Source organism: Adiantum capillus-veneris, chromosome 30 (assembly GCF_014529385.1).
Source record: "Adiantum capillus-veneris isolate H3 chromosome 30, ASM1452938v2, whole genome shotgun sequence".
NCBI lineage: Eukaryota > Viridiplantae > Streptophyta > Polypodiopsida > Polypodiales > Pteridaceae > Adiantum > Adiantum capillus-veneris.
In genome coordinates, this window is record NC_140960.1 from 66,470,690 (window position 1) to 66,496,217 (window position 25,528).

General features: G+C 45.7%; 2 protein-coding genes across 3 annotated transcripts in view; one reads left to right on the plus strand and one right to left on the minus strand.

The window, feature by feature from the left end:
• The window catches only part of HAF01 (HAC13 protein (HAC13)), a 180,134-nt gene that overhangs the window by 110,065 nt on the left and 44,541 nt on the right, over nucleotides 1-25,528 (plus strand). For both annotated transcript variants that reach the window (XM_086507642.1, XM_086507643.1), the window contains exons 10-13: nucleotides 3,476-3,815; nucleotides 3,922-4,131; nucleotides 10,365-10,457; nucleotides 10,556-10,762. In XM_086507642.1, coding sequence (XP_086363768.1) covers nucleotides 3,476-3,815; nucleotides 3,922-4,131; nucleotides 10,365-10,457; nucleotides 10,556-10,762 — 850 coding nt within the window. The remainder of the gene's footprint in view (nucleotides 1-3,475; nucleotides 3,816-3,921; nucleotides 4,132-10,364; nucleotides 10,458-10,555; nucleotides 10,763-25,528) is intronic.
• LOC147418122 (uncharacterized) lies at nucleotides 15,851-16,708 on the minus strand. Its single transcript, XM_086506477.1, has one exon. The coding sequence runs from the start codon at nucleotides 16,706-16,708 to the stop codon at nucleotides 15,851-15,853; it is 858 nt and encodes a 285-aa protein (XP_086362603.1).

Genomic DNA, 25,528 nt, shown 5'->3' on the forward strand with positions numbered 1-25,528 from the left:
TAATCCCTCACACATGGCACGATTGAACAACAATGCGAGAACCTCCATCAGCATATCCTTGGCATGTATTAAGTGCTCCGATACTAGACTATCATGATCATATGCCTTCCTGGTCTTCATTCTGTCAATGGCCCTTTGTACCATCTCAGGTGTAAAGAAAGTGCTCGTAGCTGGGCAAGGCTTGGTAGGGTCTGGAAGGGGTTCCTGTCCAGGAACCGTATATAATGATGTCGCATATTGGCCCCACACCTCAGGTGAAGTAATCAGTGGGGGAGGGGAGTGCTCATGGAAGAGACGCGATGCCTCTCCTGAGTCCCTACTCAAGAACATCTGATACAAGTCTCGCTGCATTTGGGCTAGGTAAGCTCACTTCTTCCGTCGCACCAGGCGTCGGAAAGCAATCCGAGACTGTCTGTAAGTGATGACTCCTAATAGAAGATCCCTCTGAAGCTGGTCTCTCATCTCTCTGCATTCTTCATCATACCAACTATTCTGGGGCATGCTCCCAGAGTGTTGTCTCTTGCCCGGCTGAGTGTGTGGGTATGCCACTGATGCAGCCCCGTGCAATGTCTCAGTCAGTAGCGTGGTGCACTCCTCCACTGAGAGGCCTGTACCATTTGTGCCAGCTGTGCCTGCCAATAGACGGTGCCAGATCTCCTCTGAATAAACGAAATCAGTCTCTGGAGTAAATGTATAGCGGGTGTGTGACCTGCCTCCTGATGTCTGGGTTGTACTATACTGAAATTTAACGGATAGTGTCAAGAGAGCATGGTCTACTGCTATGCCCACTGGCCTGGCTCCCACTGTGAAATCCTGAATGCAGGGGATAAAGCTCGGTTGTGTCATAACATAATCCACCGTACTGGCCCCATGTCTATGTGGAAGCATGTGAAACCGGCTGCTCCAAGAAGTTGCTGTAAGGCATTAAGTATGGCTAATCCATGTGTAGTCGTCATTTCCACGAGGCTCTCTGTCATCTGAGCATCTGTCAAGCCCCAATTCACCCACATTCAGCTCTCTAAGCATCTCATCTGAAGTGTGGTAGAAGACTGTCTGCGAGTTCCCCGTTCGTGCATTGAAGTCCCCTAGGAGAATGATATCACCATCCCTAGAAAACTCCCAAATGTCATCATCTAGGATAGAGAAAGGCGCCTGCCCTCTGGATGCGGCATACATTGATGTACTGGGACCTGTGTCAGGTCTCAGTCTCACCCACATATATCTAGCATGATCATCTCTTCGTACAATATGCAGTAATGGTTGTAGTTCCTCTCTGAATAGCATTGCTGCTACTCCTAAACCTCTACTCTCGTGCTCAGATCTCGCATTTGTCCTGTGAGCTGTTTCCCATCTGTATCCCACCACATGTGGCATTACCTGTCCAGGGGCCTGATGAGTCTCTGAGAAGAACACAATATCCTTGACTTTGAAACTCTCCTCAAATGCTCCCACGTCCAACCTCATAGACCCATTACAGTTCCAGGTAGCCATCTTCAGTGTGGTCCCATAGGTCTCGCACTGTCATGCAGTACGCCGCTCTAAAATCACCACCCGTCCATCTCTGTAGAAGGCTATCTTTCCCTTCTCCCTTGCCGCTGTAATCTCTAGCATTACCTCTCTCATATGTGCGAGCTGTGAGAGAGTCAGGTCATCACCGAGAAAAATTCCTGTCTTTTTGAGAGTAGGCCTCTTCCTCAAGAATTCCTTCTTCTCTTCCAACGAGGGAAAGCGTAGTATGAGAGCTCTCCCCTTTGAAGACTCACCCGTGCCATCACTTTTCTTACCTACCCTCCATGCCTTTGTGTGCAGAGGCTTTTCCATCCCCATCATGGATGTAAGGCTTGTGACCTCTTTCTCCACATTGTTTATGTCTTTGAGACCGGTCACTCTCACATGCAGTGCTCGCATCCGCCTTCTTTGTTCCTTTTCGAGTCATGTTGATAAGCGTCGGTGTACAAGGAGTTTCTTGACCTTTCCCTTTCTTGGCGACCTCAATCCATTTTTCAGCCTCGTCCGCCTTTTTCTGTGTCCTTGTTATCATCTCCGCCCATGAAGATGTCTTTGCCACACTCAGTTTCTCTTCCTCTGTGATCATCCTTACCTGTTCCTTAATTTCCTTGATTTCATCTATTACCGAGGGTTGAAATTCGCCTTCCTCTAGTCCATTGCTTACTCTATTAGCAAGCTCCTGTTTAAGGGCTGAGACTTATTTTTTGAGTACCCGTATCTCGGCGTTTGGGTTCTCCTGTTTGAGGGTTGAGACTTCTTCTTTGAGTGTCTATATTTCTGCGTTAAGGCTCTCTTTCTCCTTCTTCCACTGTGCGCCCTCATTGAAGACCATCTGAAGTAGGTTGGCCTTCTCCTTCCGCCATCCTTCCATCTCTATTTTCCACTCCTTCATTTCCCTCTCCATCTGCGCCATCCGCTTATTCGTGAGCACGAAGTTCGCCTTTGCTCGTGGCTTGCAAACAGGTGAGACATTGGCGGCTTCCGTGTCCTGTGCAGGGTCTTCTTCAAGTGGATCCCTTACGGTGAGGCCCAAAGAATCAGGGTCTTCTTCAAGTGGATCCATTACGGTGAGGCCCAGAGAGAGAGAGAGAGAGAGAGAGAGAGAGAGAGAGAGAGAGAGAGAGGTTGAGGAGAGGGGTGGGGGGGGGGGGGGGGGGGGGGGGGGGGGGGGGGGGGGGGGGGGGGCAGGGGCAGAGAGAGAGAGAGAGAGAGAGAGAGAGAGAGAGAGAGAGAGAGAGAGAGAGAGAGAGCGAGCTATGAGTAGGCATAGCCACTGTGAAGGATGTTTCTTGTGGTATTGCTAAATAGCTTGCTCGCGTGTACTAATAATGTATTCTGAGAGACAGCCTTAACCTCCTTTGATGATGCAACGTAGGATGTCCCTATCTGTTTGGAATCAGCCAACAGTAAACAGTGTTCTTCCTTGCTCTAGTTGATGCTTCTCACCCTATTCCTTATTATTTAGCCATTCCGCGGCATCATCCTGATGTGGTGGTAAAATGTGAGGATGTATTTGCTAGGCAGTAAAGTACAATTATGTGATAGTGTGTTTGTTAGGCAATAAAGTACTATTCGATGGGGTCTGTAGACCCAGCCATGATCCCTGGGTCTTTATGTGGGGAGTAAGTACCATTATGCATACATTACAGTATTGAGATTTCCTTTTAACCCGTTACTATCTTTTTTCTAGCTCTGCTTTTGCCGTTCAGCATAACCCGTCATCATAGCAATGTAGTATTTCTATTTAGGAGCTCTTTGCATGAAAGTACTGGGCAAATCTATTTAGTTGAGGACCATGTCCCTTGAACGATCAGCTTCAAGTTTCAATTTGTAGTATTGGATTAATAGTGGTGGAGTCGCAGTGGCTCAAGTGCTTCGATTTTGTAGCATTGTAGAAAGGTACTGGGTGCACGATTGCCCTGTGTAGCATCAATGTCACCTGTCCTATTCTTTGACTTTGTTGCAGATACTGTGAAGAACGACCTCTTCTGATCAATAACGTGGGCATGGGAGCTCGATTGTGTACATATTACCGGAAGGTCTCACCTACAGATTCCATTGCTGCAACATTACGAACTGATAAAGAGTCCTCTGTTGGATTGGTTGTCCCTTTAGAACCTGTGGAGGAATCTCCTTTTTTAGGTGATATAAGGCCTGGTGAGACTCAAGGGTGCCTTGAGACAAACATGTTCAGAGCACCTGCTTTTCATCACAGAGTACCACAAACAGACTTCCTTCTAGTGCGATCTGCAAAAGGAAAGGTGTCGTTGAGGAGAATTGACCGCAGCTATGTCATTGGTCAGCAGGTTCTCTACCTATTTAACAAACTCTTGTTGCTTTGAACCTCAGAATTTTGTAACATACAGGGTGGCTTAACATGAGTTGTCATCCGATTATTAAATCTGTTTTCAGGAGCCACACATGGAAGTGCTCACACCAAGCTCTAAGACGGTGCAAAACTATCTTCACAACCGCTTGCTGACATACATGTATCGTGGATTCCGCAGCAATGGGAAACCAGGCTCTGTTACTCGTTTAAGAGCTGATGAAGTTGGCTTGCAGTTTCCTTTTTTAAGCGAAAGCTTTATGAGAAAGCACTTGAGACATTGTGCAGATTTACAGGTTCGATTCTGGATATCAAGATGCCTTACTGTATTCTGTTATATGCTGCATATGATGCTTTCCGATTCTAAATCTATACTCAATAAATATTGTTTTCCAATAATTGGAGGTGCACAACCCTGCCGCCCCCCCCCCCCCCCCCCCCCCCCCCCCCCCCAAAACCCCCCGGTCCTTTCTTCCTTCCCTCCCTGCTTCTTTGCCCCCCTCTATAGCATTTTTGTTATGATCTTTTTGATATTAATGTAGCCAAGTACTCCCTTCTGAAGATATTTGGAATTGCAAATTCAAATGCTTTGATCTAGTTAAACTTGAGCATTACTTGAGAAGCCAAAGTCCAACCCCAGTATAAATGCTTTACTGTGATGTTTAAATTGCTTTGCATTATTTGTATTGTGCTCTTATCATTCACAAAATGTTTGATTGTTAATCTTAAGCAGGAGCTTGCTGCTTTGTACGCCTGATTAATGAGTCTTATGCATGAAGCCTGTTTCTTGACTTGGCTTCGTGACTGGAAGAAGTGTTTTTTTGAGGAACAACAGAAACCACTATTGTTAAAAACACTTGTGGGCGTACACCCTAAGCGACAAGAAGATTGACATGGACGATTGTAACTACAAAAACATACAGATTACCAGACACTGCTAGAAGTTTAAAAAAGAAGCCATATACATGATAGAATAAGGCTTGCTGCTGCTGTTCCCTTGCCTTCACCCTTGCCCTCTGCTGTGGAATATTTTGAATGCGTCATCAAAAGAGGGCGGGACAGCAGATGGTATATCCTTGAGACAATTCGACAACAGATTATTTCCCTGCCTCATTCTGGAGGATGACTAGAACATTGTGAAAGGGAGTATCTGCTAGGCCTTTTGGAACATGTACCTTTGATATGTCACATCTGATGGGTTTATAAGACTATCCATGCGAACACTCTGACTCTCAGACTGAAACCTGTGAACTTAGAATCAAGACTTAAGACTCTCTCATATTCTCAGTCTTCTACAAAGGACACTTGAAGATCTTGGTTGCACTGACTGACAGACAGAGACATGGAGGCCTAGAGTCACACCCCTATGTAGGGTTATGACCATTGGATGTGAATTTTACATTTAGTTCTGCCTATTGAAATAGTTGTGACCTTTCTAAGAGAGATTTGCCTTGATGAGACAACCGCCCAAATCGGTACATTTCTTCATGGTAACCCTGTTAGGACATTATAAAAATAATATCCAAAATATCTAAGTACTATCTAGAAAATAGTCAATCACAAGAATTGTGACATTCCCTTCCACTCAAATTAAAGCCCTTTACTAAATTATAGCATGGCATTTGTGGAAGGAATCTTGAAGAGGCTCTGAATAGTTCTGCAAATCCTTATTAAATTGCCAAATCGAATATGAGTCATCTAAATTTTTCCATTCGACCAAAAGTTTTGTTATAATATTATTCCAAGTTTCCTTACTATGAACATCCAAAATCTCCCTAGGAATAAGAATAAAGTGTTCATTTCCAGATTCTGGAACATTACTCACAACATGTAGAATTGGAGTATTGCCAGAAACTAAGAAAATTGAAATGTCAAAAGAATTTTACCTCATGATGCGGGCAACTCCAATCCATAACAGAGAGTAGGGTATTCTTCATAATCTTGAAAACTCCATAAAACCTTGAAGGAAGCTTTGGAAGCACTGAATCACTGTGGTGGGGGCCTACAAAGAGTAGAAGAACGCCTGCTTGTTGGAATTCCACACGTCTTTGACGTTTATTTGCAATTGTTGCCGAGCTCTGGACATCTGATCTTGAATCTGAATAATAATATCCTCCATTTCTTCTACTAATTGATTTGCTAACGCAATCTTGTATTGCACGACAAAGTTAGTTTGAATGATAGAAGGACCATAGTTACCCGTAACGGGAAATCGGAACGGGGAAAGGGGAACGGCAACATGCATGAAATGCCATTTCCTGTTTCGGATACTCATGTTTGAAACACGGAACGGGGATTCGGAACGGGAAATTGGGATGGGAATGGGGACCTGAAAATGACCATTCCCTGTTACTATGAGAAAGACAGCCATAAGTTGCTTGAAATTGCGTCATTCCAATGGCTGAATGGAATGAATTATTATTAGAACTCTACCAATGTCGAAGGATCTCTTTCAAAATCTGATTAACTCTTTCTCTTTGTCCATCGGCTTGGATAATTTGTTGAGCTAAATTTCAAACTCGTTCGAACACTCAAGTCCAAAAGTGTCGAATGAAGTTCATATCCTGATAAGATATAATGGACTATGGCAAATATCTTGAATACATTAATGTAGCAACATCCGGAGTAGAAGCACCTTTTTTGCAATGGATGAAATGAGCCCTCGTGGAAAATCGATCCACGTCAACAAGAATTTTAGTATTACCCTTGAAAGTTCAAAGATCGAGGCAAGGATGTTATAAAATCCCATGCTAATACTTTCCCATCTTTAGTAAGAATTGAAAAAGGTTGCCAAAGACCTTGAGATAACTATCGACTTGCCTTCATGTGCTGATATGAGTGAGAAGACAAAACAAATGTCGTACTATCTTGTTTCATATGTGGAGTCTTGTCAACTCTGCGATGAGCAACAAACGGAACTTCATGATGTTCTCAAAGCAAATCTTTCGTATGTGCATGTTAAGCCACACAAATGCAATTTTGAAAATAAAGTAACCAAATCTACCAATGAATAACAAGAACGAATCTTTACACTTGAAATTGTCAAAGTAGGAGATGTAATAGCTCCATAAACTACTGAAAAATCCTTGTCTATCAAATAGTGATCCTTAAAACACTCGTAAATATCAATATGAATCTGACACCAAATGGATGTAAGCAACTTTTGGACGCGGAGAAGCCATCGGGTGAAGGTGTGTCGTCGTGTATAGAGAGCATGATTAGAGGCAATAAATACAGAACCCCATAGTTATGTAGAGAACTAAGGTAAGGCTCATTGTCAGCCATTAGTGCACACAAGAGAAAAGTTTGCAGAAAGAGAAGACGGTATTGTTTGTGGAAATACAATAGTGGGGACATGGGAAGAAGGGCGAAAGAATTCGTTGGAACCATCTACTCAGTTCTATTCAACTTTCTGAGCATAACTTCACGCCCTTGGTTTGTGTGCCATAGAATGGGTGACTTAAAGCATCGATAAGGATCTGTCTCATAAGTTCGGGGAGTAAGAGATAGAGATATGAGTATTTCGTCACAAAGTGATGACGTGGCTTGTCCACCCAGATGAACCCTAGTGGAAATTGACAGATTAAATGATTTAATTGTTCCAACTTATTAGGGTCCTGTCGGATGGGGCCAAGGGGACACTAGGAAAATCAAAAGGTCAGGCTGCGTGGATTGCTGACGTGGCAACGTGGTACTGAGTCCTGAAATTTGCGGACTGTTCTTGACTTGGCACAGGCGTACGGATTTCCACAGGTCCCGTCGCAAATCGTGCTGGCAGCTTAGGCGCAAGCTTTGGGACTTGTTGCTTTTAGAATCTGAAGATTTTCATGTAACTATTTTAGAGGCCAAGAGCCTTTATAAAGATTGCCAGGGCCTCATTCTTTGTCAGATTGGCTTGGGAGCACTGAGCAGATAGAGGACCCTCAGACATTGTACTTTGCCAGATTAATATAAAAAGAAATACCGAACGGGGCGCTAGACTTTGGGGCCAATCTCTCTGGGCATGGAACTATGCCGAGCCGTGTTGTCCCTCTCAGTTGTGGTTAAGTTATTTTCAATTTCTCTCATGCGTGCTGCTTCAGATTCTCGACTTGGGGTGTCCAAGTCTGTAACACATTCCTTGTATGTGAAAAGATGGGTGATGGGGGCATTGAGATGAAATATCTTGTGGTTTGAGAGATTCTTGTTTGAGCAAGAGATACTCCAAAGTTTTTTTGAAGTTCTATGAAATCTATGCAATAGGTTAGTGCCAAAACTCTAGTAGGTTTTCCTCATGAGTGTCATGCTTGGATATGGTAGCTTCTACATCAGACAAAGAAGTTAGAACTCTTGAACATATTTTATGGTAGCAACTTCTCAATGTGGGAAGAGCAGATTCAAGATGTTCTTATTCAAAAGAAGCCATTGAAAGCTTTGAATGGTTTAGCTGCCAAGGCCTGTGACACATGATCGATGAGGGCTGGCTTGAGTTAGATGCCCTGGCTAAATCTACAGTTAGATTATACTTGGTAGGATCAATGTACTTTACTGTCGTCAACGACAAGACTATAGAGGCATTTTGGTAAAAGTTATGCTACACTTATGGTAAAGAGGTGGATGTAGAAAAGAGTTCAAGGGGAAGTCGGGTGAGAGAAGTTTGTCTTAGGCCAATTGCAGTAAATCTAGAGACAAAAGGACATTGAGTGCTATGGTTGCAAGAAGGGGCATATTAAGAAGAACCATTAAAAGTGGAAAGAAAACAAGAAGGACAAGCGCGATGATGGCATGAAAGATGAGAAGTTTAAGGCTAAAGTTGAAGAGGTCCATGTGGTCACAATTGATGATGATGATATCTTGTCTGCCTCTTGGAAAAACCATGAGATCTGCATCCATCTTAGGTCTGTAAAATGCAAGAGGATGGAGGCTGGAGCCTCTTTTGATGGGTATGGGCCAAGGCAGTCCTTGGCTGACTATGAGGGTGGGAAATAGGTGGCTTCATGGGTGAACTGATTGCTCTCCTCCCTGGTTGCAAAGGCAAGTCTTATGGTTGTTTGGTTGCTAAGCATCAACGGGATGCTACTGGTTAGGCCTTGAATCTAGCAGACATGCACATGCTTGCACAGAGTCCTTGGCTGGCTTTGAGGGTGGGAAATAGGTGGCTTCATGGCTGAACTGATTGCTCTCCTCCCTGGTTGCAAAGGCAAGTGTTATGGTTGTTTGGATGCTAAGCAGCGATGGGCTGCTACTGGTTAGGCCTTGAATCTAGCAGACATGCACATGCTTGAACACATCATGCATCAATTTTGTGGTCTTCTGGGCGTGATGGTGGAATTCAAGGTGGGAGATCATGCATGAAACAATCTTTAAATTGTGAGAGAAATTCATCGTGTGTGGAGTTACGTGAAGTTTCAGTTTCAACAGAAATTTGATTTACCAATACTAGATATGTTTTCCCCTGTTTTTGAATTGCTCGTTTGGCTTGAGTGTGAGAGAGGAGTGGAAATTTTTGATGTGCCAGTGTTGCTTGGATAGAGAATTTTTTATTATTATGAGTGAGAGACATTGTACGTGTTTTATAATTAATCAACGGGTCAAATTCATGATGAAATGGCATTCCCAAAATCATATCGAGTCCATGCAATGGTGCTACCAAAAATGTACGTGCTTGTGTGAATTCACCAATGCAAACTTCAACAGTGACTTGAGTTTGTGAAGTTCCCTTTGGTATGTGACAGAAAACTGGTAGTCCATGGCCACTTACCATCATCGCTGTTCACCCAGCTGCACCTTGTGCAATTATTTATGAAAAGTGGGTTATGCAAGGTTCCTGAATATTCTAGTGTCGGGTGCAAAAGTGTGCTGGTAGCAGATTCCCTATGCTTTCCTAGAGGCTATTCTACAGGTTTACTTTGGGTCGTAGTATCATGCCAGCTTGGGCTAGGGAGAAGGGAGAGCCAATTTCTGGAATTGAGTGGACATCGGTTCAATGTGCCACATGGTCATCAATCTCAAGAAACTACTGCTTGGATTTGGATCAACCAACAATGACTTAACACTGGCTGCAAGCTCTTTAATCTGGTTAAAATGTTCACCCGAGACAGAAAGTTCTTATCCACAAATTGGTATATGAGATCAAAGAAATCGTTTAAATCTGGAACATAGTCCATCAGTGAGCTCTTAGGACGCAGGAAAACCATGGTATTCCATTCTTACTTTTGTATACCAATCGAAAATTTATGCTTTTCTGAAATTGGTAAAAAGACACAAGTCTACTATGTTTTCTACTTTGTGTGTGTCTCGAATGTGTTTTCTTTTTTCCTCTCTAAAGATGATTCTCTTGTCCACTGCCTGTTGTCTCAGATTCAAATAGTATAATTAGGAAATTTTGGATGCTAGCTAGAAACTCGCTTATGCGAAGGAGTAGATTGTACATTGCTTGTCTAGTTCCCCTCCCGCAGATGACTGTCTTGTGACCTCCTGTTTAATTGATTGGGCAACCTGCCAAGTGGATTAACTATTTTAGCATCTAACTTTCATGCCTTTTATGCAGAGAGCAACGGGAGGTGAACTGTGGTGGATTATGAAGCACAAATTTAGGATCCCGTCAGAAGAAGAGCTGCGGAGGATGGTAACTCCTGAAAATGTAATTTCAGTTCCAATCTTTGACAATCTCACTTTAATTGATCTGTCAGAAGTAGGGGGCTCATTATAAAGTGACGGGTGTCTTCTTTGCCTGTATAGGTCTGCAGCTATGAAAGCATGCAAGCTGGGTTATATCACCTGAAAAGGATGGGTGTTAGCAAACTTACGCAACCCTCTGGACTTAGTGCAGCAATGAATCAGCTACCTGACGAAGCTCTTGTGCTTGCAGCTGCATCACACCTAGAGAGAGAGCTTCAACTCACACCATGGAATTTGAGCTGCAATTTTGTGGCAGCTACAATGCATGTATGTATCTATTTATTCATTTTGTGGCATTCTCTCACTTTCACTCTGATTCTCATTATTGTATAAAGGCACCCGCTATCTATCTATTATAAGTGTGTCATTCTCTCACTGTCCCTCTGATTCACATTATTGCATGTAGGCACGTGCTCATGCCCACATGTGCGCTTGCACGTGCACGCTGGCATCGACACACACACCCACCAACTCATAAGTGTCGCGTGGGGCCTCAATGACTTTGAACTGAACCTAGACACCCTTTTAATGCTCGGATTTCAGTGTTGACTGGCCTGAGCATCTCGTGGCGACCTGCCCTTCACGGCTGCGAGTGAAACTCTCGGCCGTTGGCCGTTTCAGACTGGCCACACAATATCCGTCCATTTGTATATTCGAAAAGAGGGTTCCAAAAAATCATTTAAATCAAGGGAAAGAAACCAACAACTAAGGTTAATGGTTGCCACAGCCTCGTGACAGTAAGAAAGGCCATTAAAGCTGATCACATGGCCAAGATCTTTCTCGTCCAGATTTTTAATTATCATGGAATGCCCAAAAACTGTTATGAGTGATCGCAATCCACGAATGACCGGGAGTTTCTGGCGAGAACTTTTTGAGAACTTAGAAACTAAGCTGAATTTTTCTTCAGCTTCTCATCTTCAGATAGATAGACAAAGCGAAATTGCCAACTCTACAGTCCTAGACATTTTAAAGTACTATGTCTTAGATAACCAACGGGAATGGGAGAAGTATGTACCTCTCGCAGAATTTTCCTATAGCAACACTGTACTTTCCTCTATAGGAAAAAGTTCCTTTTGAGGTTATTATGTTAAACCACATCTTCCCCCAATCCTTCTCACCAAGGATAAGGTATTTTGCAACGAATGAATTTGTTCGAGACAAGGATACCGCTTATACGCAAGTGAAACATGCAATCCTTAGATCTCAAGAAAAACGTAAGGAAGTAGCAGATACATATCGTCGTGATCTCAAACTAACTGAAGGACAATTTGTTCTTCTCAAGTTTGATAAAGCGTGACTTAAGAGACATGTCAATCACAAAGAGAAAGTTGTAAAACGTTCCAATAGATATTATGGCCCGTTTAAGATTATAGAACAGATAAATGACATTGCATTTAGATTGGATCTTCCAGAGACTTGGAAATCCATAATGCTTTTCACGTGAGCCTTCTATGACCTTTTGTTGGCGAACCTCCTAGAGAACCAATTACAGAAGGTTCCCCTGAAGTAGATGAAATTGAAGAAATACCTCCTCTAGGACAGATCATCCACCATCAGGAGTTTAACTAAAGTTTGGAAGAACTTATCGTAAGTACTTAGTAAAGTTTAAGAGTTACTCCCCTCTAGATGCCCAATGGATGACAGAATCAGAATTACAAGAAGTATCATGAAGCAACAGAGTTGAAGGCAATTGTTTAGAAGCCAGAGGGATGTAATATTTTTAGCACGGCTATAGATAAATGAAACTGTTTTTTGTGCACACAAAATGAGTTTATGAATTTACTGGTACCAATTAATTATTTAAAATAGACGAGTAAATTTTGTGGTGCAATGTGTTATCTGGAAATTTATCCGTGTCCGGATAGTAGGATAAGTAGATCAGTAACCGGACGTAGTGTAGAATAGTTCATAACAAGCACATGAAATAGATGGTGTCCGCAGTTTGCTACAAAAAGCTATAAGTTAATATTTTTGCGGTGGCCATCCGAGAAAATGGACAACCAGATACCATTGGATATATGTTTCGGCGGGAGCTGGCAGACAAATTCAGGAGAGAGCTGAAAATTGTTGAGTTATTAATGCTCTAGAGGGCAAAAAACGAGGCTTTAATGCTTGTTTTTGAGTGTAGAGTTTAAACCCTTTTAAGCCAAGTAACCGAACCAATGTGAAAGAGGCCTAATTTAATAAAATTAAAAAAAACAACACATACCGTGAGAAAACTAGAGAGTTAGAAATTTTTGCGAGCACTCTTTCCCTCCCTCATGCAGTGCCATGTGGCCAAATTCGCCCATAAGATCATAAGAAAGGAGTAGTGCTACCAGTTTTGGACGCTTTGCAACAGTTTCCTCACACACATAGAGCCTCTTCTCTCAACTCTCAATACAGCTCACTTTCTCTCTCCTCAACGATTTCGTGCTTTGGTGTCCGTGAAGGGTGCATAAAGGCCACGAAGTGCGCGGCCGAGGTGTAGGACAACCCATAGAGCTTGTGTGCAACCCTGCGGGGAATAGACGCACTCAGACAAGTGCAGTACTGGCTGCCACCACAAATTTCAGCATTCTGACGAAGTGCAAAAGCAATTTTCAGCCAAGAAGTGCTCTAGTGGGTACTCCCTACGCCATGAGAGAACAATAGAAGCTTCTCCCGCTTAGGAAATTTTAGTAGGAAGCAGACATAGCCGTTCTCGGCTAGAGGTATGATGAATTTCATGTTATAGTAATATGAATTGACACAGAATTCCTGTGCACAAAGATTTTAAGCCATCTCCAAGAACGGTCTTGACACCCCAAGAAAAAGAAGAAGACGTTCAAAGCTAGGGATAAAGATGTTAAATTTAAATGCTATAATGGAAGGAGGGTTATTACTAAGGCTCTTGCTTTCATTCGACAATTCGAGGTGGCCTTTGCAGAAGGTAACTTCTCAGAATGTTCAAAATTGCGCCATGGTAGCATGTATCTGAAAGATAGGGCTAGCAACTGGTGGCTTATTACCATTTTGGACAAAGGCAAACCCAAAAATTGGGAGGAGTTCTATGCTTAGTTTCTCCCCCCCCCCCCCCCCGGACTTCGACACCGATGAAGAAAGAATGGTATTGGCTCTTTCAGAAAGAGAATGAAGCTGTGTCTGACTACATCAACAAATTGTGGGAGTTCCTCCTCAAGATTACTCCTTATAGGAAAGTTTATGATGAAGAGAAGATTTGCAAGTTTGAACGTGGACTCCAACTGGTACTTCAGAAAAGCATGAAGCTGTACACTCAAAATACTTTTCAAATTAAGACGAAGTCCGTCTTGGTAGCCTATAACTTGCATTCAAAAGGAACTCCTCGCAAGCAGAAGTTTAGTACCTTTTATATAAAGCAGAACGCTCTCTCTATTAGGACAAATACTCCCACATGAAAGCGACCTTCTGATCAGCCCGAAGGCCGAGTAAAGAAGCCAGAGGGGGCTAAGAAGAGTAAATTCCTCACCCCTCTCACTTGAAGGCTATTTGGAAGAGGGTAAATGTTTATGTTGTGGTGAGAAAGGCTGCAGGAAAGCAGATTGCCCACATCTTAAGAAAGATTCTTGTCCTCTTGCATCAAATTTAGTACCTGACGTACAAGCTAACATGAGGAAGGAGAAAGGAAAAAGGTAGCTACTCAAAGGGTGGGACAACTTGAATGGGCAGAGTATCGATCTTGCTTGATCCAGGCTCAACTGATAGTTTCATTTCATTGGATACCTCATAATCTCTTGGACTTACTCCCGAGAGATTGGGAGAGTTCAGGATCAGTCTTTGAAGGGTTGACTACGAATTCTACTCCTATCCAACATCACTTGAATCTGAAGTTCCGAAAGTACTTTCACCAAGAGTCTTTCCTAGTTGCTCTAATACAAGGATGCAATGTTATTTTGGGAATGCCTTGGCATTACATAATTCATCCTCTCCCAAATTTATGTAAATAAGTGTAGCGCGGATAACGTGTCGTGCTCTCTACAGTGGGTGGTCCTCAGTGCAATGTGCGTGACAATCTCACTCAAACAGACTGAATCTCCCTCAAACAGATGAACAGAAAGGAAACAATAGACGTCAACAGAGCTCTCAAAGACACAGCAGCAGACCAGAACATATGACTCGACTATCTCAAAGACTGATACAGACTCTGGCGTGGCAGCACACTCAGCTCCAGCCCAGGACTCTCAGGTACAATGGGGGTGTCGAGGCTCAGATGTGCCGGGATGGTGCAGACGTGCTCTGTGTAAAACCCACTCTAGACGACTACTACGTACAAAGATAATGCCACTGGCCCAGAACGACTACTCATATGTACAGTCATCAAGAGCCACCAACGGCTCACAAAGAATATCATCTAAGTCTATCCCCACTGGGTGGCGGTGATGACCTGGCCACGATGTCCACTAGACTACCCTGCCACGTGTCTGCCCAAGTGTGAACCGACCAGACCAAAGACCAACTGACCAAAGCCCAACTGTAAACTACTGTCATATGAAAGTGAAAGTGACACTGTAGCAACCTACAGGTTGCCCGCCACAAGTCCGTTGCCCGTCCCGGAAAGCGGAACTGATGACTTGAAATATCGGCAATCTACTGTTGGTGGTCGGATGATGGAGGAGGAGGTGGAGGAGGTTGATAGTAAGTTCGGTAAGGAGATGGAGGCCAAGTGTATGGTGAGGGGTAGTGGCCATGAGGAGGGTACATTGGGTATGGAGCAGTAGGCTGTGTCATGTGAGACGGTTGCGGTTGAGTAGGTGGAGCTGGTGGAAACCCAGGAAACGACTGCGCAGGCTGCGAAGGTGGAATAGGTTGTTGGAATCCCGGGAAGCCGTAGAAGTGCTGAGGATAGGATGGAGACTGGGAGGGGGAGGCCATAGAGGGACCCTGAAATTGTGACGAGACCGATCTTGTTGGTTTAGACTCCATTTTGGTAGAATTTTTCTTCTCTTCTGTTTGAGAATCCCCTAAGTGTGCTTTGGAAATGTCCATCTGTGTCGGTACGTGTGGTGCCATAGCAGGAACTTGCTGAGAAACCGGGGTTGTAGCTGTAGCTGTAGCTGTAGCTGTAGCTGGAACTGCCTGTGAAATGGCTACAACTTGGTATTTTGCGCAAGAAGGACATAGTGTATGTACCACCAGAGTGAGGTCCTAAACTGCTGCGGTCATATCATTTGCCTCTCTTAACTGTTTTTGCTGAGTGTGGACAATATGTTTGAGGTCCACTACCTGTTGAGTTAAGATTCTTATACGATCTTGAGCTGTAGCAATGAAATTGTCCCTATCCATCGCTCATTGAAGATGCGTTTGCACTTCCCTTGTCATACCGTCGTAGCAAGAGCGATGCATATCGTTGGTACCTTACAATGAGAGGGCTGCATTGATAATCGTCGAAATGGCTCTTCTGTCTGCCTCTAAAAGTCTGTCGGCCTGAGGCGCAAAAGTCTCATACATGCCATGCTTGTCAGATGTAGGCGCCCTAGAGCTAGATGCCCCTGCAGTATCCTTCAGTGCCCCAGCAGTAAGAGTAGTATGTAGTGCTGGCGACACAATTGGAGGTTGTGTATTAGTGACTGCAACACTACTCACAAGAGGTGGCGTGAAAGTGGAGGTGGCCACAAAAGTAGACATACGCACTGTTGGTGTTGTAGTATGGACGTCCGAGATTTTGACCCGCGATTCTGAGAAAGGTAGTGTTGCCAGCTGCTCAGATGAATCTTTTTGTACCTTTGTCCTCTTGCGCAAGATGCCTTTCCCTTTGGCCATTTTGGAACGTTCTTGCTCTTTTGGATCATCTTGAAGGGTGAGAACTGCTTTTGCATCCGTCTTTTGCTGCATAATCTGTACTACCCAATACATAATAGGCGCTGCATAGCAATTGAACCTTTCCGCTTTGCCTTTACGTTGAGTCCGAAAACGCTTTGCCCTGTCCTGTAGCGCTTTAAACAGCAAATTGTGAAATGGGTATGGCAGGCAGTGGTAGAGACAAAAAAGAGCATCGCATATTGCTGGAGAACCTGGAGAAGATGGAACCCCTGTTCTTTCAGGTGCTCGCAGTAAAAAATAATACTGTAACACTGAATACAGTTGCTGACTCCTGTGATAGTCTGGATGTGAGTCCAGCAAAAGTTCCTGACAAGCATTTGCCGTTTCTTCTGGTGAAAGATTCGAGAAGGTTTTTGTTGCGGGCAGAGGTGTCAGCACAGTCAATATTCCCATAGCCTGTCCGATATCCTCCGTTATAAGTGCAGTATCATTCAGCTTTGGAAAAGTTAGCAAGAGGGAACATAGCTTGGCAGTAGAGATATTGGCAGACAAATCGGTCTAAGCCAAATTTTGAAGACCCAAGTGTATCAGTTGTTGTTGAGAGAACACCTCCTTGAGTGCTGGATTCGGAGCCTGTAGATGATATATCATTATTAAAGGTACCTTGGAGAGGGCACCAGACGGGCGAGGCACCTGGAGAGTGGTGACTCTGTCAGCAGTGGCTGACTGTGGTGAATCTTCCTCTGAAGATTCCTCTGAAATCTGCTCTGAACTAGGAGTATAGTCTGATTTACTGTCAGAACTATCCCCAGATGCAGAGGACTCTTCCTCTGATTGCAGATGCTTTTCCCTATTTCGAGTACGAACCATCTTACTAAACTGTGCGTAGACTTCCAGTGAGAAATTTGAGTAAGTAGTGTTGAGGAGCTCCGGAGGAACGGAGGCACTTGCAGCTGGGCTGGGAACTGTGAAGACTCTTGGCGCTTCTGATATGAAGAAGTGAAGTGAAGATTGAACGACTTTTAAATTTAAGCTAAAGTAGCTTTTCAGTATTTTAACAAGCTGCTTTTTTATGTTTTTTGCTTTTGCGCAAGGCAGGGGTAGGGCTAGGGCGAGGAAAAAGGCGGCCCAGGGCGAAGAACAGGCATGGGCTAGGGTGATGGAAAAGGGAAGGGCGAGGGCGAGGAGCGAAGGACATGGCAGGGGCTAGGGCGAGGGAAAATGGAAGGGCGAGGGGTTAGGGTGGGAGAGGACGGGGCTAGGGCGAGGGAAAAGGCGAGGGCGAGGGTGGGAGAGGACGAGGGAGGGCGAGGGGATGGGCTAGGGCGAGAGCGAGAGCGAGGCCGAGGGGGTGGGAGGGTTTAGGCTAGGGCGAGAGGGTGAGGGGGAAAGGGCGAGGGGCGAGGGCGAGAGGATGAGGGGGAAAGGGTGAGGGGGTGGGCTAGGGCGAGGGAGGGCGAGGGCGAGGGGGCGAGGGGATGGGCTAGGGCTAGGGCTAGGGCGAGGGCGAGGGCGAGGGCGAGAGGAGGTGGGTTAGGGCGAGGGTGAGAGGATGAGGGGGGGCGGGGGTGAGGGCGAGGGCGAGGGGATGGGCTAGGGCGAGGGCGAGGGGGTGAGGGCGAGGGGATGGGCTCGGGCTAGGGTGAGGGCGAGGGCGAGGGGATGGGCTCGGGCTAGGGCGAGGGCGAGGGGATGGGCTAGGGCGAGGGGGTGGGAGGGTTTAGGCGAGGACGAGGGGGTTAGGGGATGGGAGGGTTTGGACTAGGGCGAGCAGAAAAGGGCTAGGGTTAGGGGCGAGGGGGCTTGCAATTATGTATAAATTTAGGGCTTACCCACTTAGCTCAGCTGCAGAAGGCGTGGAGTTTCTCTTCAGTAGCAAACTGAGCACCACCAAAGGCGCCTTCAATTGGCAACTGCCACCACACACCGTATTTATGGAGGAGATGTGAAAGTTAGGCGAGGGAAAGGGAAGGATTATGGCGAGGCTAGGGTCTAGGGAGGCTAGGGGAGTTGGTTGAGAGGTTAGACAAGCTGAGGTAGAAAAAACAGTTAGCTTTAACGCATCGGAAACTATCCCAGAGACCTTAAAGATTTAGCTAGACCAAAAGAATAGCAAGCATTGATAAAACCGAGTTACCAGAAAGAATCAGCAATTCCAGATAAAACGCAGGTAATACGCGAAGTATCATCCTACATAAATACCCCACTCCAGGCATTTATGGCTTTATGCATCTCCAAGAACTGAGTTTGACTTGAGAGCAAAATCTGAGAAAAGGAACTCATTCAGAGTGGGGAGATTAGGTTATATCCAAGATAGACAAAGATTGAAGACAGAGAGAGTGAAGGATAGAGTTGATCAAGTCCAGAATCAAACCTATGAGCTTAACAAAGTCTGCAGAAGGAGAGCTGCCTAAGGAGAGGGTCTAAGAGAGATAAGATAAAACAGGACAGTAAGATGTGGAAGATAGTGATTCCGTAGCTATTTAAAGGTTCAGGAGTCTGCAAAGCTCAACACTTGCTTTGATTGTCGCGCGGTTAGACCCTTGAGAGTCTTCTCAAGCATGATAGCACTTGATCCGAGATCCATTGACTAAAGGCAGAGAAACTCCTTTGAGAGTGGCTAATTGTACAGCGCCGTGGGGAAGAATCTCCATCACCTTATATGGTCCTTGCCATGCTGGGACCAACTTCTTTGCTTTTTTCAGAAACTTGGCCTGACAAAGTAGCACCAGTGCTCCTTGCGTTATTTGCGGCTTCCTGAGATGGCGATCATGCAAAGCTTTACGACGAAGCTGCTCTGCTTCTAGAGCCAGTGAAGCCAAACCTCGGCTTTCCTCCAAAAGGAAAAGACGAGAGACTGATGCCGACCCCAAATTTCCATTGGCACGAAGACTCCCCACTCGTGGGGATCCTGAGTTGAATTCAAAAGGTGCTATCGCTTCCAACCCGAAAGCCAATTGAAATGGGGTGTGATTGGTTGTGGCTTTGAAAGAAGTTCGATATGCCCAAAGTGTACCGTGGATAGCTTGAGCCCAAGTCGAGGGATGAAGATGACATGCTTTCCGCAGGAGTGCTATTAGAACCTTATTAGTGCTCTCTGCCTACCCGTTTGCTCTAGGGTAATAGGAACAAGATTTTCTGGGAAAAATCTTGTAGTTGGCCAGCAAGGTAGAAATTGTTTCATTCACAAAGTGACTACCCCTGTCACAGGTGATTTCCAAGGGACATCCAAACTTGCACAAAATATTTTCATAGAGAAACTTGGCTACTGTAGTGCCAGTGCTGTCCGTTGTTGCAAGTACCTCTGCCCACTTTGTTGCGTAGTCGGTAGCCACCAAGAGATACTTCCGATTGCCGGGTTGGGCAGAGGGAGTAATTGGGCCTACAAAATCTATGCCCCATCTATCAAAGGGTCGCCATGCCATAGAGACCTGCAGAGGACGGTTTGACTGTTTGCTTGGTTTAGGGCCACAACACTGACATACATCACATACCTTTACATAGGCAATTGCATCGCGGAAAATATAGGGCCACCATAAGCCACATCGGAGAATCTTTTGTGCAGTAATATGGCCAGGGTAATGGCCACCAATGGGACCACTATGGGCATCCTCTAAAATAAACAAGACTTCATGAGGGGAGACACACCGCTGCAGAACACCATCTTGCCCAGATTTGTATAGCTGGCCCCCAATGAGAGTGAAAGGCCTAGACTTCAGCAACAGGCGTCTCTTCTGCAGGGGAGAAGCATTCTCTGGGTAGAGGCCACTAGAAAGCAAATGCAAAACATCTCCGTACCATTCCGGTGTGGTATCCACCTTAAAGAGACTGCTATCAGGAAAGTCGTCAGCAACCCTTGTTGCTTCTTCACCAGTGTGAACGCGAGAAAGGTGGTCGGCAAGGACATGATGTTTGTCGGGCTTGAGTACCACTTCGAAATCGAACTCTTGAAATAAGAGTAGCCATCGCCATACTCTACTTGCAACCTGTGGCTTGTTGAGCAGATATCGCAGGGCATGGTTATCAGTAATAACTGTGAAGTGGACCCCTAATAAGTAGTGCCGAAATTTTTGCAGAGCATACACAATAGCTAAACCTTCCCTTTCTGTGGTGCTATAGTTGCACTCTGCCTTGGTGAGTAAGCGACTTGCATAGTGAACATGGCGATCCAGGTTATACTCCTTACTAGGTTGAGTCAACACCGCACCCATAGCCAGTTGACTTGACTGGCATCTGTATACACATGAAAGGTGAGAGACCAATCGGGAGCTACTAAGATAGGCGCTTCGGTGAGTCGTTTTTTAAGGTATGCAAAAGCTTCAGCCTCTGCCTTTGACCATTGAAAGGGAACAGTAGCACTGGTTAGGCGGGTCAGGGGTTGAGCCACCTGTGCATACATGCGTATAAACCTGCGATGATACCTTGTGTGGCCTGCAAAGCTCTGTATCCCTTTTGGGTTGATGGGAGGTGGTAACTTTAAGATTGCCACAATCTTCTCTGGGTCAGGCGCTAAACCTTTAGCAGACACCACATGGCCTAGAAGTGTGTCGTCAGTAACCAAAAAATGACATTTGTTAGGATTTAGCTTTAGGCGTGCCTCTCTGCACCTGAGGAAGATAGCAGAGAGCTGAGTGAGGTGTTCCTTTAGGTTTTCCACCGGGGTTGAACATTGAGCACCTGAGAAGGTCGAAAAATCGTCCATGAAGATGCGAAGATGATCCGTAAGCAGAGGACAAAAGATGAGATATACCGCCCTATTGAAAGAAGGTGGGGCATTTTTCAACCCAAAAGACATTCGAGTGTATATAAAAATACCCCAGGGAGTCACAAATGCCATTTTCAGCTGATCACTTGGATGGATGCCCAACTGATTGTATCCACTAAACCCATCCATGAAACTGTACAATACATGCCCTGCTACATCTTCGAGCACACGCTCAGTGAAAGGTGTTGGGAAACCGTCTGGGATAGTTACCTTATTCAGAGCACGGTAATCGACGCACACACGGATTTTGTTGGATTGCTTCTTAGGTGCTATCACCATGGGTGATAACCACTCAGAGTGCTCCACAGGTACTATGATCCCTGCCTCTTGCATTTTTTTTAACTCTGCCTTGACCGCCTCAGCATACTTCGGGTTGAGCTTGTAAGCTCGGCCTCTTACAGGCTTAGCCCCTTCAACCAGAGGTATAGTGTGGACACCCAATTCTGGTGGAATCCCCTCTAAATCCTTGTAGGACCAAGCAAAAACATCTTTAAAAGAGTGGATGAAAGAGACTACCTGATTGAGTAATGCGGGATGCTCCCATAACCAAGCTGCTAACAGTACGTGCTGAGGGTTGTCAGGATCTCCCAGGTTGACTTCTCTGACCGGGTCTGGGGGTGTAGCTGGAGAGGGTGCTTCTGAAGATGAGAGGTGAGCTGCCTCTTGGAGCTTCAAGACATCATGTGCAGGTGTTTGATCGATTGGAAACTCTGCATACTCAACTTGTAACCATCCCTGTGGGAGCTCCTCGAAGGGTAAATCTTCAGATGCAGACGACATGACAGAGTGCTTTTGAAGGGGGTCCGACTTAGGAGATGCTCCAGGAAGGGTGCATGCATAGGAGATTTTTTCCCCCTTCGGTGATGTGTTATAGGTTCCCCAAGACCGAGGGCTTCCATCGGCGGGTCATTCGACGCATGAGAATTTGGGGCTGACACACTTACTTCTTCGACTGTTGTACTGTCTGCTGTAGGACTTTGGACAGTGTCCTCCTGAGGATTTTGAAGAGAGAGTGTTAATGGCGGCATAGGTAAGTTTTGAGTAGAGACCATGTAGCATGGCATCGAAGTGGTAGCTTCCAACCACTGTAGCAGGTCCTCGTCAGACCCGTTAGGTGGGATGGGCTGCTCAGGGTCGGGGTTGGACTGTACTGTCAATGAGCTGTGTTGAGCCACTGGATCCATCCCTCCTTCAAGCCGGATTGGTTGCAATTGGGAGCCGGGAGTGTGTATCCACATGGCGTCGTTTCCCCAATCATGAAGTGCCTTAGTATGTCGCCCAATCAGCAAGGGAAATCCTCCCTCCACCTGAGGAAGACTGACCACCACAAAATCCAAGCTAAATGTGAAGTCTTGTACCTTCAAAGGCACCTTCTCTACTATGCCCACAGGATAGACTGTCCTCTGCTCTGCCAATGTAACAGTGAACGGAGCAGGGCGAGTAGGCTGCAGACCTAAGGCTGACATGGTAAATTCAGGCATCAGATTGATTCCAGACCCACCATCCACTATGACGCCTGAGAATGACTGCCCAAGAATAGATACAGTAAGACGTGGACTTTTATAGTCGGTGAGGGGAGCAGCTGGATATGAAATCATGTAGGACTCCAGGGGCTGCACAGGTAGGTGCCCGCCACTAGGTCCTGTACCAGGGTACAAAGATTGAATTATTGAGAGGGTGTCACTCCTAAGAGTTGCATCTAGCCGAAGCATCTCATAAAGAGATACTTGCTGAAAGGTGTTCTTCAAGATTGCTTCCGCAGTAGGCCTAGCTTCTACAACCTGGGCCTCCTCGGAAACTTTGACTTGTTGCAAGTCAGCTACTGCTGCCAAGAAGGCTCCATCAATGTCCGAAAGCATAGAGATTGGCCTATTCTTTGCACCATTTACAGGTGCGACATTTTGAACAGGTTGCTGAAGTGTTGGACCTGATGGTCCAGTTGGCAAACTTAAACCCAGGGCTGCTCTTCGTGCTCGAGTGAGCACCCCAGTAGGCTCTGCTGCTTATTGTGGCTGAACTGTATGTGTAGCAGGTGCTGGCCGAGGGGTGGTGTTCACTGTGATTAGATTGATTTTCGGGAATGTAAACTCTTGTTGATTTTGATTTGGGCCTGAAGATGAGGATGCCCTTTGTTTGGGACAATCTATACTGTACTGGACCTTAGACTCCGGACAATGTCTGCAAGGAGGAGACCCTTCAGGTAAAGGACACTTACTTTGGTAATGCCCATATTCACCGCATCTGTAGCATAGGATTGGCCGATTTGACGGACGAAACGGGGAACGAGGTGGTCGCTGCTCTTGTTGTTGCACGGTGCTGGAGGCTGAGGTGTAGAAACTTTGGGGAACTGAGAGAGTACTGGCATGATAAAAAACTGTGGGGTGCAAAGTTGTTGTGCATACCTTGCTGCATAGGGGGTGTTGTCAGCAGAGGAGGCAACGGGTTTTGATGGCCGTAGGGTGAGACCATGTTGGATGCAGGTGCTAGCCCTTGTTGGAGAGAAGGACCTAGATTTTTTTGTATTTGCCGCAATCCTTTGATATAGTAACAATCCTTATCTTCGTGACCAGATTTTTCGCAGAAGTGGCAATACAACCGAAGGGGACAGTCCTGTGGAGGATGTCCAGGAGAGCGACAAGAGCTGCACCATACCATAGCTTTGGTCTCCTGCTGAGACCGAAGCTCTGCTAGTTCTCTTTTGATTTGATCGAAAGCCTCTAGGTGCGATGGTTTCTCTTGTCTCATAGAGATTGATTTCTCTTCTTGGAGGGCTCGTTGTAGTTTGAGGGCTTCGAGTTCCCTGCACAAGGAAGTCAAAGGATCAACAGGACTTCCTTCGGAGAACACAGAGGGAGTATCTATGTGAGGAGAGCTGTTGAACAGCTTCCTAGCCCCCTCTATTCTAGTAGCAGCTGCGATGAATTCCTCCAGAGTGGCGTCAGGTCGGAGGCTCTCCCAGAGTTTTTGCTGAGAGGTTTTTGGAAGGGCCTTCTCCACCCACTTCTTAACCATGAATTCATTGGGTTGCTGGGGAAGCTTGGCAACCAGAGACTTGGTTTTGGTCATAAGCTCCGCAAAAGTCTCCTCTCGTTGGAGCACCATGTTGGCCAACTCATCCAACACTTTCTCTTGGTAGTCGCCCGGCTTGAAAGCTGCACAGAATTGTTGTCTTAAGTCTGCCCAAGTTGCAAAATGATTCTCTGCAAACTGGTTGTACCATTTGTTTGCTAAGCCGTCCAAGGTGGAAGGAAAAAGTACCAGATAAGTATCTTCCCTGTTAAGACCACGTCCTCTACAGAGAGATACGAACCTTCGTGCATGGTCGTTCGCATCTTCCGAGGAGAGTCCTTTGAAGGTGGGGAACTTGATGTTTACCTTGGCCAACACGCTAGGCAACGCCTCCATGGGCCCTTGTTGTAGCAAAATAGGAGAGAGCTTTACTAGAGAAGGTGATCCGGAAGATGTGGAACCTGATGAAGGAATGGGGAATGAAGGAATGGGAGATGAAGGAATGGGGGATGGCGTATGTGGAGGTAAGGTTGATGAATTTAATGGACTTCTACTAGATACCACCGGGCGTCTTCTGTTATAGTGCTTCAGAGGACTCAATAGTGCGCTTTGACGCTCAACTGACCGCCTTGCATGTATTTGACGCCCAACTGACCGCCTTGCATGTGTTTGACGCTCAACTGACCGCCTTGTATGTGTCATGCAGTGAACAGTGAAGAGCACAGGTCTAACACAGAACATGTGAGGATATGACTAGGCCACCTGGTCCAGGACTAGTGACTAGACCACCTAGCAGGATGAGGAGGGCTGGACCAGGGCGAGGACTAGACCAGGATCCAAGACCAAGGACGAGGGCGAGCACTAGGACGAGGACCAGGACCTGGACCAGGGCGAGAGAGGACCAGACTAGACCAGACTTGCAGACTATCTACACAGTGTAAGTAAGTGTGCAGAGCCAGGTAACAACCGATTAGCTTCACTATTCTATCCCCACAAGAGTGAGACTTCATTTGAGGTCCTACCGTGATCGCCAAAATGAGAGCACCTGTAGCGCGGATAACGTGTCGTGCTCTCTACAGTGGGTGGTCCTCAGTGCAATGTGCGTGACAATCTCACTCAAACAGACTGAATCTCCCTCAAACAGATGAACATAAAGGAAACAATAGACGTCAACAGAGCTCTCAAAGACACAGCAGCAGACCATAACATGACTCGACTATCTCAAAGACTGATACAGACTCTGGCGTGGCAGCACACTCAGCTCCAGCCCAGGACTCTCAGGTACAATGGGGGTGTCGAGGCTCAGATGTGTCGGGATGGTGCAGACGTGCTCTGTGTAAAACCCACTCTAGACGACTACTACGTACAAAGATAATGCCACTGGCCCAGAACGACTACTCATATGTACAGTCATCAAGAGCCATCAACGGCTCACAAAGAATATCATCTAAGTCTATCCCCACTGGGTGGCGGTGATGACTTGGCCACGATGTCCACTA